This window comes from Orbicella faveolata, unplaced genomic scaffold (assembly GCF_042242905.1).
Source record: "Orbicella faveolata isolate gen_17 unplaced genomic scaffold, um_ofav_v1 contig_13, whole genome shotgun sequence".
Classification (NCBI taxonomy): domain Eukaryota; kingdom Metazoa; phylum Cnidaria; class Anthozoa; order Scleractinia; family Merulinidae; genus Orbicella; species Orbicella faveolata.
Window position 1 is genome coordinate 17056893 of NW_028301540.1, and position 13828 is coordinate 17070720.

Below are 13828 nucleotides of genomic sequence, written 5' to 3' on the forward strand. Positions count from 1 at the left end.
TCGCTTCGACCTTGTCATCCAATGGTTGAATACCTTCTTTGCTGACCTTGTGACCCAGGTAGGTTACTTGAGGTTCCATGAACACACACTTGTTTTTCCGAAGTCGTAAGCCAGCACTTGCTAGTCATTTCAAGACTTCTTCCAGGTTGTTTAAGTGATCTTCATCGCAGGCTCCGGACACTAGGATATCATCCACCTGGACGATTACCTAAGGAATGTTCTGCAGCAGATTCTCCATGTTCCGCTGAAATATTCCTGGTGCTGACGATATCCCGTAGGGTAGGCAGTTGTACTGGAACAACCCCTTGTGTGTGTTAATGGTGGTGTATTGTTTAGATTCATCATCCTGAAGAAGCTGCTGGTAGGCTTGGCTCATGTCCAACTTTGTGAATTTTTCACCTCCTCCTCCTCCAGGAGGTCTTCAACCTTCGGGATAGGATAACTGTCCAGTTTTGACACTTGATTGACAGTTGTTTTGTAGTCTCTGCAGATGCGAATTGAGTCGTCTGGTTTCAGAATAGGTACAATGGGAGCAGCCCATTCCGAGAACTGAACCGGTTCAATCGTTCCCTCATCTTGTAGGCTCTTGAGTTCAGCCTTAATCTTCCCTGTCATAGCATATGGCACTGGTCTCGCCTTCAAGAATTTTGGTTGTGCCTCTAATTCCACATGAATTTTTGCCTTTGGGCCCTTGAAGGTCCCAAGTCCTTCTCTAAACACTTCTGAGTACCGGTCAACCAATTTTTCAAGTGAAGACTCTTGGTTGTTGTTGACAACTTGCATTTTGAACAACTCCTTCTAGTTGAGTGTCAGAACTCTCAACCAGTCCCTTCCCAGTAAGTTAGGCCCAGATCCTTCCACCACGAGTGTTTGCAGTTTCACTTCTTGTTTCTCATACTTCACAATAACATTCAAAGTTCCTATGACCTTGACTAATTCACCTGTGTACCTTCGGAGCTTCACTTTAGTAGTTTCCAATTGCTTTCAGTTCTTCACCAGATTCCCTGCAATAATTCTCTTGTAGGTTTCTTCGTTGATGATCGTAGCAGCGGCGCCACTGTCCACTTCCATGCTCGTCTGAATTGTTTAGCTGTAGCTCGACTCGAAACGGTTCTCTCTCCGTGGTGTTTATGTGAAACATCGTGTATTCTTCGCATTCTTCCTCACCTGACTCGTCTGTTGCCTCCAGGTGATGTGTATTTCCAAATTTGCCGCTCTTTTGAAACTCCGCTTTATGCTTACCGAGACATTGGCTTGCCTTGTGACCCTTCTTACGGCATTTGTAGCACTCTTCGTCTTTATACCTGCACTTATCAGGATCGTGGAATTGTCCTCCACAACGATAACATTCTTTTGTCGACCTTTTCGGATCCCTTGGTGGCTGTTTTGGTAGCTGTTTCGGTGGGTCTTGGGTAACGCAGTTAACTTGTGATTCTTTGGGTTTCTCACTCAGATTTCCAGCAATCAGATCACGCGTATTCCTGTCAGTAATTTCCATCGCGGTGACTAATTCCATCGCCCTCTTGAACTCTACTTGACTTTCAGCAAGCAATCTCCGCTGTATCCGTTCGTCGTTCAATCTGCAAACCAGTCGATCACGCAGCATTTTCTCCAGTTGGTCGCCAAAGTCGCAGTGCTCTGATAAATTCCTCAGTTCGGTGACATACTGTTGTATTGTTTCTCCCTGCAGACGAAAGCGGCTGTTAAACTTGAAGCGATACACGATAGATGATGGTCTAGGATTCAAATGATTCTTTACCAAATTAACCAGCTCTACGAACGACTTGTCGGTAGGCTTCCTTGGATTAACCAAATTCCTGATGAGTTTGTAAGTTTTCGCTCCACACACACTGAGCAGAACCGCCCGTTTCTTGTTGTTGTCCGTAATCTCATCTGCCGCGAAATACTGCTCGAGCCGTTCAGTGTACTCAATCCAGCTGTCTTTCTTGTGGTATTCCTCGATTTTCCCAATCAATGCCATGGTTTTGCTGTACCTCGTCACCAGTGTAATATTCTAGAGCCAATAAAATAGCCAAAACTCGAGAACGCAACTCTGTTTTAATTCAAGCAACTGACAATGTGTTTCATCCCACTGAACTACTGGAAAACTACTGGAGGAGCGGTTACACAGCTCACTACATTCTACAGTAAGAAGTTATTTGACGCTTCACCGAAAAATTTGAGAAAATCAAGTGTAGTTGTTGCCCCATCAACTGTATTAGCATACAATATTCCTTCCACACCAGCAAGAACTTGAAGTGTCACGGTTGGCGCGTCTATGTACCTCTTAACTTCAATACATGGCTCACCAACAGCCGAGTGCCCATAATTTGGATTTGCAACATCGGGCATTTTGAAGCCAGCCTCGTCAAAGCATTTTATTTTGCAAGGATCAACAGTGGACATGTAATCAAGAAAGTCTTGACAATAATTAACATTCTCAGGGGAAAATTTGTTTATTGGCCGATTCGAGCTTCGCTTCCAAGTCATTGGACCACACGACATCCTCTTTCTAATGGCGCGGCTTATTGTAGCCTTTGAAGTTCCACCGGGAAAAGCGCAATAAGAATCTACAACATCATAAATCTTCAATAAGGACATCGATGGTGAATCTCGTTTGAGAAATTCGATAATTTCCAATTCAGTTCCAGTCAAATTTGGGGGATTTTGAGCCCCCGTCTTGTCTCGAGGACCAATTTCTCCGCTGTCAACAAATTTTTTCCACGCGTTCTTTGCACACTGTCTGCTTACATTAAATTTCCTTGCAACATCAGAGCAGCTGCCTCCAACAAAAAACTGATATATGATTTCCACCGTTTTGCACAATTGTGTCTATAATGCCCCTTCTAATGTCCTCAGACAAGGCTTTTCCTGGGCTATAACTTTGACCTGTCTTTGTTTTCAACATCTCTTCAACTCGCGGTTTTCTTTTTAGCGGTCGCTGGCGCGAACAACCAAAATGGCATCACGTGATCAGTGTTTTGCAAACCGCAGAGCCACAAAAACATTATCACGTGACCACAATTTTTGAACCGCAGACTAAAACCAACGGTCCGTGAAGCGGGCCGAAAAAAAGCCCTTGTCCACGGACGTCTGAGATGAATAGTATAATGTCCCGAGGAACATCCCTGTGAACCTTTGTGTACCTTTATATACCCCCTTCTATACCCCCTGTGTACCCTCTGTATAAGCCATGTATACCCCTGTATACCCCCTGTATACCTTGTATACCCTTGTGTACCTTTGTATACCCCTGTAAACCCATGAATACCCCTGTAAACCCTTGTATACCCTTGTATACCCTTGTATTTCCTTGTATACCCTTGTATACCCATACATACTCTTGTAAACTCTCGTATACCCTTGTTTACCCACGTACACTCTTGTATACCCTTGCATACCCTTTTTTCCCCTTGTTTTAACCCTTGTATACCCTTGTAAACCCATATATACCCCTGTTTACCCTTACACCAATGTATACCCTTGTATACCCCTGCGTACTCCTCCATACCCTTGTAAACCCTTGTTTACTGCCCTTGTATATGCTTACATATCCTTGTATACCCTTGTTAACCCTTGCATACCCTTGTAAACCCTTGTATACCCTTGTATACCCTTGGTAACAAAAGATAATGACAGGCCTACACGGATTTCCCTCGTGAATTGCGATAGCGATGCATTTCAGCCTTGAGTTAAATATACGCTCTAACTAGCGTACCTTTAAGAGATTTGCCTCTCTTGTATGATATAATTGGAGGCTTGGTATAGACATTTTTCAGCAACAACTGCTCTTGTACTACAACCCAGTTATTCATTAAAATTTATTTTAAGCCACGTACGGCTAGGTGATATGTCGTAACAAATGGCAAAACTTTCGTTTGAGTCTTTTTTCTTTGTTGGAGAGCCACCCTTCTGTCCTCGAGGCGGACTCCTGTTAGGGACCTGTCAATGAAGTTATATATGTTATTTGCCGGCTGGGAGGTCCATATAGTGAAAAACTGTGACCGGTCTTGAAAATGCTGCCCGAGGCCTGCGGCCTAAGGCAGCATTTTCAAGTCCGAGGTCACAGTTTTTCACTATACGGACTGACCCTAAGCCGGCAAATAACATGTTTATTTCTTTTTTCCTGCGATAAATTGGTTTGACAGATTACAAATGGGTTAGTCCACACAACTTTGTCATTGAATTGGCTTCCGCGCCGTCTACTAACGATTTGTAAAAAGCTCTTTGCAACGAGGGAGCAACTCAGATAGTGCACAAAGAAAGATGTATTAAAGACCAGATTTTTTTTCCAACTACTTGATGTTAGTTGCATTTATTTCACCAGTTAAGTTCTCAAGAATTGTTTTTGCGGCGTGAAATTTCGTGCGAAGTTTGAAGTTTTACCACAAAAACAATTTCTGTCAGTCGTTGCTTTTAAAATCACTTGAAATCAGACTTTTCTACCGTAAATTGAATAGCAGAAAGCGAGGAAATTTGTTAAGTGTATTCCACACAAATTCTCCTAAATACAGCAACGATCAGAGAGGTAAACTCGACTGAAATGGACTCAAATTTTACGGCGAGACAAACACAGGATTACGCGCCATTACAGAGGGGGGGGGGGGGGGGGGGCAAGGGTATTTTCGTGACGCCATGATCCGGTTTTTTTGTGCTCTGTGAATCGTGATTTGATAAAAAAAAAAACTGTTCCGTGAATCGTGATTGAAGTGTATTCCGTGAGGCGTGAAATGCAAAAGTCCTTGGCTGTGAATCGTGAATAGATAAGAAATAAATCGTGAATGTCTAAAGTTGAGTTCGTAGCTGAATTTCACTGCATTGTGATCAGATTTTTTCCATGCCCTTAGTGAATTTAACGCTTGAGTCAAGCCGACTGAGAGTAGCGACAAATGAAACATGTTGACAGGTTTAAATAAACCCGTTAATTTCCTGATCACTGTATTAGCCAATGAACCCGTCTCAATAGGATTTTTGACTGATGAGCCATTGATGAACGACATGTGCGGAGTCGGTGTAACTCAGACTGATAAAGATCATGGCTGTTAAATCCGACAAAGTCCTCACGGTTGTTGAATCCGTTATATTTTACCATGCTGAGCCAGAATCAGGCACTTCCAAATTTGTTGGATCCAAGGAGGGTGTCAGAATTGGCATAAGAGATTAGCACAAAATTTTAAGTGTCTTCTTAAGATATGTGACTAGTTTTTGCGGAATCAAAGAAGAGTGCATAAAACGTGGCCTCGGTGAAAGCTTGGATGTCAGGATCTGTAAACTGGTGAAGGAAGGCATAAATCAACCAAAAGCGTTCTCCATCAACACGCAAGATCAATGGGACCTCGAACTTGCAATCCTAACTGACTCGACTACAAATTCGATTTTACAAGGTGAGTTGTGAGACCTTTAGACTATTTAACAATTGATTCATGCGTCAGCGTGCGTTCATCGAGATATGAAGCACGCGGGAAGTTTGGAGGGCAAGAAAGATGCGTAAGAGTTGTTCCAGGCGTAGCCGAGAGCAACTCTAGCTTCTCGAGTGCTCTCTAAACTTTCCAAGTGCTCCATATCTCGATGAACGCACAGCTGACTCATGAATCAATTGTTTTATAACATTGTACGAGAGTTTTAACGGACCCCCACCCCCGTAGTTTGCGACATTCAATTGTGTGACCAAATATGGTAGTGAGCACGTGTAGTGACTTTCTCAGAAACTGGAGAGACGAAGCAGCGAGTTGAACTGTGAGCATACTGTGAGTTTAGAGGGAGTTTTAGCTGCGAAATAAACCTGAAAACTAGTGAGTACTGTGTACCGTTGATAAACGGCTCAACATTTTCATCATGGATAAAGAGAAATTCCCCTGCTACGCTTCAATGCGTTGTCCATTTGGTTTCGCTACGCTTCAACGATCTCGCCTCAGAGTGGTCAAAATATTGACAGGTGAATTCATGCGTGTTAATAAACTTGACTTTCTGAAGGAAAACACACTTTTTCGAGTCGGTATTAAAATCGAAAGGAGAACTGCGGCAGTTTCAACAGATGAAAACCATGAATTAACGCCAAAGAAATTGTGCTTCGTGGGCAAATTGTGGTTTTATCAAGGCGACGAAGAAGCAGGCAAAGGAGGCGTAAATTGTTTAATGTTGCTCTGAAATTGAGATTGGTTAATTTAAAGTACAACTTTGAATGTTATTTGTTGATTTAAACCACAACTTCAAATGTGATTGGCTGATTGAACTGTCCTATAACAAACTGTTTGATAACAACTTTGCAAGGAGGCGAGTGAATTAGTGGAAAATAGCAGTTTTTTAAACTAATCACAATCGAGGAAATTTTAATTTTTATAATGAATAAAAAGAAAGACATTACACAACACTGGGAGTTCAGCAGACACTAATATCGCCTTGGAAAGGAAAGAAAAAAAAGGAAAAGAAAAAGGTAATTACAACACAGGGCATTCGTAATTGGTTACCCATCAAAGCAGGAACCCCGCCGAACAGGGCTTACTTTGTTGAGCGAACCAGACGCGGTGCTGTCCTTGTTCAAAACGTAACAAAGAAAGAAAAAAAAAACACTGATTTCGCCCGGGAAAATAAAGAACAAAAAATAAATAGGAATGAAAATGAGAATCCAATTATACTTGCTTTGCTGATCAAACAACAAGCCATATAATTTTTTCGGACAAGGATCACCAATAATTTCATGAACATTTTCAACTTGTTACATCTCCTGGTGTATTCTTGTACCGTTGCGTTTTGCCAGTGGGTTTTAACCTCAAGTCAGTGGTATCAAGATTTTCATTGTTTACAGACGATCAATTTTCCAAAGGCTAAGGGTTCTTGGGTCACAGAGGACACTCCTGCCAAAAAAATCATAGAGTACTCCTCCCCGCCCCAGATCTTAATGTTGATATTTGTCTGCCTGCTGGGAAAATTTGCATGTATTCAAGTCGTACCGTAACTGGTCGTTTCACCCGAAATTCCATTCGCCCGAACTGGAAGACGATTCGCCCGAACAAAAAGTCGATTCGCCCGGTATTTTTCTAACATGACTATGGTACCAGTTAATGGCATAGATTGAAATGATAAGCAGTATGGAACATTTCTTTTCTAACATCCACGGCGAGTTGATCGATGAATACAGCGTTATGCCACGGTTTCGTGTAATGTGAACATCCAGCGCTGCTTAAAGAGAGAACTCTGTTTTTTTTCTTTTTCGCTTTTTCGGCTCGTAGCTTATGTGAAGGGAATATTGTACGGTCTCCTTTCCTCTCTCCTTCCCTCTCTATCTGGCGAGTTTATCGTCGATTGATTATGGATGAAAGGAGAATTCAATTCATCTCCCATTGATTGGACTAGGTCACACTTCATGTAAAGCCAAATAAAAATGACACACCAAAAACTTGTCTGAGGGGGTCGATGTCAATTGGGCTTTGCCCTGTTTCTGCCTCCTGTCACACGGTTTTTTGTTTCTTTTTTTTTCTTGTAAATGTAAATTTGTGGGACAAAGAAAATAAACTAAACTAAACTAAACTAGTTATTTTAGTGATAGTATAGTTTTGGAAATGGTGTGCGCTTTTCTTCCTTCAAATAGGTTCTGTTAGAAGAACTTACACCAGCACCATGTCAGGTTTTGTCCAAGCCCCTGCACCTGGCGAGGGCGGCTAATTGACTCCGTCAGCGTCTGCGCCCAGACGATCCAACAGACCTAAACTTCGAGATAGAGGAGGACCACATTCCATCGGATTTTCTCCAATCTGACCTACGTGTCAAAAACAGAAGACATATTGTATTCGCCACCAGCCAGCAGCTTGAGCAGCTTGCCAGAGCCAAAACCTGGTACGTCGATGGCACGTTTAAGCTCATCCGAACGCCCTTCACCCAGCTGCTCACCATTAATGCGTTCGTGAGGGCAGAGGAGTGTGCAAAACAAGTACCACTGGCATCTGTCCTCATGTCCAGAAAGAAGAAAAGTGATTATAAGAAGGTAAGCTTCATAAAGTTACATTAAGGGTGTTTTAACGGGTAATATACCGGTTATACCATAATTGTTGCGTTAGCTAAAAGAGAGTCGTAGTAATGATCCGTCAAAGTTGAGGTGCTGAAAAATTTATATAAAGTTGATTTGACGGCAGTTTCATTTATGACCAATGTGATTTCGTTTTGGTGACTAAACCCCTTTTTACGTTTGTTTTAATTTTCTAGGTTCTCAGAGCCAGCGTTAATCTGCTTCCTAATGAGCCATCAGTCCAAAGAGTAGTGCTGGACTTTGAAAGAGCGATGTGGTCGGCAGTTAAGGCAGTTCTACCAGAGGTGATAATCATGGGACCCGGGCGGTGTGGAGAAAGGTATAAAACACCGAGCCTTTTCAAGTTGTAATCCGCTCTGTCGACAGTTTCAGTGCTCTAATCTAGCAATTGTTAAAAAAAAATGAATGGTTTTTTAGGTTTTTTAGACACGAAAACATATTTTGGCTGATGACAACTGACAAAGCCCCTGAGTCAAAGAAAACCTGTTAATTTAAGAATTTGTCTTCTTTTTAGGTTCAAGAGCTGGGACTTGCAGCTGCTTATGAACAGGATGATGGAACCTACCGACTGATCCGAAAACTGATGGCAATGCCGTTCCTGCCGGCCGGCGAGATACCAGCAGCGTTTGCCAAGTTGCGATTGAGGGCAAGTACCAATGGCATGAAGAGGCTGGTCTCCTACACTGGATTGATGTGGATTGAAAGCACTACCTTCCCGCCAAAGGACTGGAGTGTGTACGGGCAGGCCATCCGCACTAACGACCTGGAGGGCTGGCACCACGGCCTAAACCGACGAGCTGGGGGCAGAGTACACACTCCGTTTTACCTTCTCATCCAGCACCTGCACAGAGAGGCCAAGCTTTCTGCGCTTCAGGTTAGACTCGTCTCTGATGGAAAGTTAAAACATCTACAAAGAAAAACCTATTGCTGCCTTCAGGCCAAGATTTTTGATCTCTGGGATGATTACGCCTCCAGGGAAAAAACCGCTCAACAGTTACTAAAGGCACGCAGCCATCTTAATGGACCAGTCCGTTCAGTTTAAGTTCTATTAGTCAATATATTTATACCTTCGTGTCGCGATAGATTTAAATGGTTCGATTTGAATAGGTTACGGTTCGGTTAGAAATAATTCATCGTTCGCGATTAGTCAATACATATACCGTAAACATCGTTATAGTTTCAAATAGGTTAAGGTTCGGTTAGGAATAATTTATTGTTCGCTATTAGTCAACATATTTATACCGTACACGTCGTTATAGTTTTAAATAGGTTGAGATTCGGTTAGGAATTATAATATACAATTGTAAATAGGTAAGGTTAGGTTTATATAGACTTAGAAGTAAGTATTTATCGTAGTATCACGCAAATAGGTCTGTTGATCATATTCAATAAATTGTTGCATTACAGTATGTTGACGTGTTTTTTTTTTTTTTGCCTCGGCTATTGCACTGGGCCGGTTTAATTGGGTTTCTTGCATGCTCGGAAGAAATTTGCATGTTCAGTATTCATTCCTGACAACGTGATGCATGTCATTATATCGATCGGGAATAGTTTTGATCGTGCTACACGACTCATATTTTATAAATCGACTTACACATTATGACTTATATCTTCATAGAATATACCGGGCGAATCAACTTTGAGTCTGGGCGAAACGACTTTTTGTTCGGGCGAATCGTCTTCCAGTTCGGGCGAAAGGGTTTCAGGTGAATGGAATTTCGGGCGAAACGACCGTAAACCAGTCGTACGAGCTTACAGACCTTTTCCATTGCATTTCACTCAAGGCTATAGGTAAGGTTTCTTATGAGACAGTACTTCTTTTCCAATGTTAAACATATATTGCACGTAAAATACATCAAAATAATTCGCCTCATTTGCAAGTATTTTCAGTGTTGACCCAAAAAATCTGCCCACCCATAGATATGTGCTCCTACGAGCTCACAGGGAGTTCCTTTCCCTTTGTTATCTTTTCAATCAGGAAGGAAAAGTGTAAACACAAGACAGGGTAAAAATCATTTAAGCTTATCAAAATCAAGTATTTGGGAATTTTTTTCCAAGTTTATGTACATTTCACATCCCACTCAGTATACTGAGACAAGTAAACTTATAGCGAACACAACTTTAATCTAAACTTAACTCGATGTCGGTTGAACGTGGACTACTCAACAAGAAAAACTTAAATGCTATAAACTGCAAAGCTCTAAACGATGGTCCTGCTTGATTGAGTGTTGGATCTCACAGGAGATCTAATCAGCCAAACTTGAAAAGTAAAACGATAATAAGCTTAAGTCAAAGACTACTGCAAGGTTGACACAAGGTCGTATATTAAAGCAATATTTCGGCTGGCCTCAGGTTTAGATGTTACTAAATTATAACAATGAAATTTATAATTTTATATAATGGTGCTGACGTTTGTCCTGGTTTCGTTCATTGAAAAGTGTTCGTTTCGTTCATACAAGTTCACTAAGGTCTCCGAATAAGACACATTAATTAATTGTCATCAAAGCTTACCACAGTAACATGAGACAGGTCACTTTGCAGCAAACAAATGCTCATCTCCTGGTCATTTTTAACGCCTGAACGAGGCAGATGCTCATGAAATTCAGCCTTCAAGTTAGCCATAGTACTAATTCGAACATTCGAGGTCAACTCCAGCTCAATTTAGCGAAACACGTAACATTAATGGTCGTGTAAAAGTGACAAAATCTTAATTTCGGGCTGGCGGTGCCCGGGCTGGCATGATGCACGCTTTGAGTAGTAACCGCGCAAACACGATAGCGAGGCTCTCGCTGACTGCACGGTTACTATTCCAATATCTTTTTTCGGCATCGGGCTCGGTTACTATTTCAACATGGCGTCGGGCTCGGGCGCTCTTGTTCGGGCCCACTAATTACGAACAGTGTCTGCACCTGAGTGAGTGAGTGAGTGACGCATTTGCATATCGGAGTCCCGCAACAAACACGTTTCTACGCTTCGCGTATCCACGAATTTAGAAAGGGTGAGAACAGGCGCCGCCATATTCGTTGTAGTGAATTTCTACAAAGTCCTTCAGTTTTTTTCATGCCATAATTTGTTTGAAACATGAAATTAACATCTTTTTTCTTCTTTTCGAGAGAGCTTGCAAAGAAGGGTCCTTGCACAAATTTCTATACAAACTTATGTTTGATGAGCAAAATATTTGGCTTTGAGTCTTTGAGTCGTTCCATTAATTTCACTCCTGAGATGAGTTTTGCTGTGGCTCTTGTAATTTTTTGTAACCCACAACACAGTTTTCAAAGGACTCATGCATTACATGCTATTAAATAGTATTTTTCTATTTCTTTTTGTGCAGTATTTTTAACCTTTTATTAATATGTAGCCTCTGCAAGTGCACTGCTTAGCGCTAAACCTGCTTTGATGCGTTCAAGGATTAAGTTGAGGAGAATACTTTTTCGGTGCTTTCTCCTCTTTTCATAAAACAAATCTTTTGAATTTACGTTTTTTTTGGTTAAAAAGATTGTTAAAATTCTCTTTTAAAAAGAGACGATTTGGCGAATATTGTAGTTAAGCGTAGCACTTTAAGCAAAATGGCTCTGTCTAAGAAAAATAAGAAATATAGAAATTGCATTAGCAAGACCAATTTTTTGGGGGGCAAGAACGTATAGGCTGTACGTATGTTCCCGCCTCTTAAGTTTCCAAATGTGACATTCACTTTTCAATTTTGTTGCTGTTTTGTATGGAATTTAGGTAAACCATTTAAAAGTTACAATCATTTGATATGATCCTAAATTTTTTTGTCCAGGATACTAAAAACGGCAAGGAAACCCCTCTTTTCATTGTGTACAATATTTAGGAAGATTTATTAAATTTTTCAATCCTAGATTAATATATGAGAAGCATCTATAATTTTTGTCATGACGAGAATGATCTCCTGGCATTAACTTTAGATGCCCCTGGTAACACCGCTTTTGAAGCGTTCTTCGACAACATAACAGATACGCTGAACAAGCAGTGGGAAAACCACAGCAAGAACGTTGACGTCTCCAAGGACGACAGACACGTTCTGCGTCTTGCAGCTGTGTTTCATTTATTTTATGATCAGCTGGGAGAGAGTGGAAAACATGTTCTTTTCAAACGGAGAGCATGCGTGGACGTAGCGTGAGGCACGCGTTTTAATGCAGCAGCCTACGTCCCCAATATTTTTCCCTTCAATGTGAACGTAATCAATCTTTTTAGTATTAACGAGCAGGGAATGACCCACGATACAATCATATGACTGGAAGAGGTCGAAAGCATAAACGTGGTGAACACAGCTCCATTGAAGAAGGACAGTCAGATTCCAAGCGAACCAACATGGTGGCTGTCGAAGGCGAAACCTTCGCAACAGAACCTCCAACCACTGAAAACCACCACAAAGAACCCAGTCTAACGGACTTAAGAGAGATGTTGGTAGATATACAAATCACAGTCAATAATATTCTATTGGAAAACAAGAAAATCAGCGAAGACGTAAAAGAACTAAAATCCACTGTAAACAAACAGCAAACCGAGATTGCAGACCTCCAGAAACAACTCACCAAATCCAGGACACAGTTTGCAGCTACGGAGAAAGAGCTTGACGATGCGAAGAAACGAATAAATGAACAACAAGAGGAAATAGCAGAGCTTTACGACCTTCAAGACCATTTAGAACAATATACCAGGAAAAACTCTCTTGAATTCTATGGAATTCCAGAAAGCACGTACAACTCCACAGAAGAGGCCATCCTAAAAGTAGCAGAGGCGCTAGAGGTTCCTGTCAGCCCCGATGACATTGAAATTTCCCATAAATTAAATACTCGGGGCAACAAAGCAATAATTGCAAAATTTATTAGTCACAAAGCCAAGACGAATCTCTACAGAGCTGGAACAAAACTTAAACACGTCAAACTGGCCGGCCTCTTCCCCGACTCCTCTTACGCAACGAAAGTACAGTCGACAACGGAAACTTAACTTCCTATCGTGGCCGCATCATGTCTAGAGCTAACGAGAAACGTGGAGATGGTGAACTATTGAGGGCATGGTCGATGGACGGAACAATTTACATGAAGACTTCGCTGGACGGGAGACCCATCAAAAGCATCCAATTAGAGGACCTTGAGAATCTGTAGCCTGCTTAGAAATACTTTGGGAGAGGGGACGGACTCTATTTGCAGGTGGTCTGTTTGGAACTGTGACTTATCTCTTTACCCTACTTGAAAAAGGTTTAGTTGTTCTCTTTTGTGTTGTTGTGTGTATTTGTTTGTGTGCACTGTCTGGATTGTTTATACTTAAGTGAGTTTTTGTATTTTTTTTCTTGTAATTTAATTCCTTTTTTTCTTTTCTATCCAGTAATATGAATACGGGTAGTTTGTCCAAATTTGACGTCTTATCATTGAACGTTCGGGGAACCAGAGATCAAATCAAGAGGAGGAGTATATTTTCATATCTAAAAGATCAAAAAACAAACGTTTATTTTTTAAAAGAAACATATTCAGAATGAGCCCATGAAAATATTTGGAGAAAAGAATGAGGCGGCGAGCTATTTTTCTGACATGGCACCAAGCACAGTAAAGGTGTGCGTATTTTAATTAATCCCTTTGTACAACCAAAAGTTGATTATTCTTATGCCAATGACTCGGGCAGAATAGTGCTTATTACAATCACTCTTAATGAACAAAAACTATCACTGTGCAATATTTACGTGCCTAATGACCAGGCCAATCAACTCCAATTCATGCAAGAGCTCAACAATTGCATAATCGATGAATCAGAGCTCACCTCAATAATTGTTGGGGGAGACTGGAA

At 41.3% G+C, this 13828-nt stretch overlaps 1 protein-coding gene and 1 pseudogene across 1 annotated transcript; both read left to right on the forward strand.

The window, feature by feature from the left end:
• Positions 1-7666: 7666 nt before the first annotated feature.
• LOC110047593 (uncharacterized) lies at positions 7667-9070 on the forward strand (the record flags this gene model as incomplete). Its single annotated transcript, XM_089285671.1, has 4 exons — positions 7667-7981; positions 8200-8342; positions 8441-8486; positions 8538-9070. Coding segments are annotated over 4 exons (1032 nt in total), but the record flags the coding sequence as incomplete, so codon positions are not given.
• A 3120-nt stretch (positions 9071-12190) lies between these two features.
• LOC149115360 (uncharacterized) lies at positions 12191-13489 on the forward strand (annotated as a pseudogene).
• Positions 13490-13828: the final 339 nt, after the last annotated feature.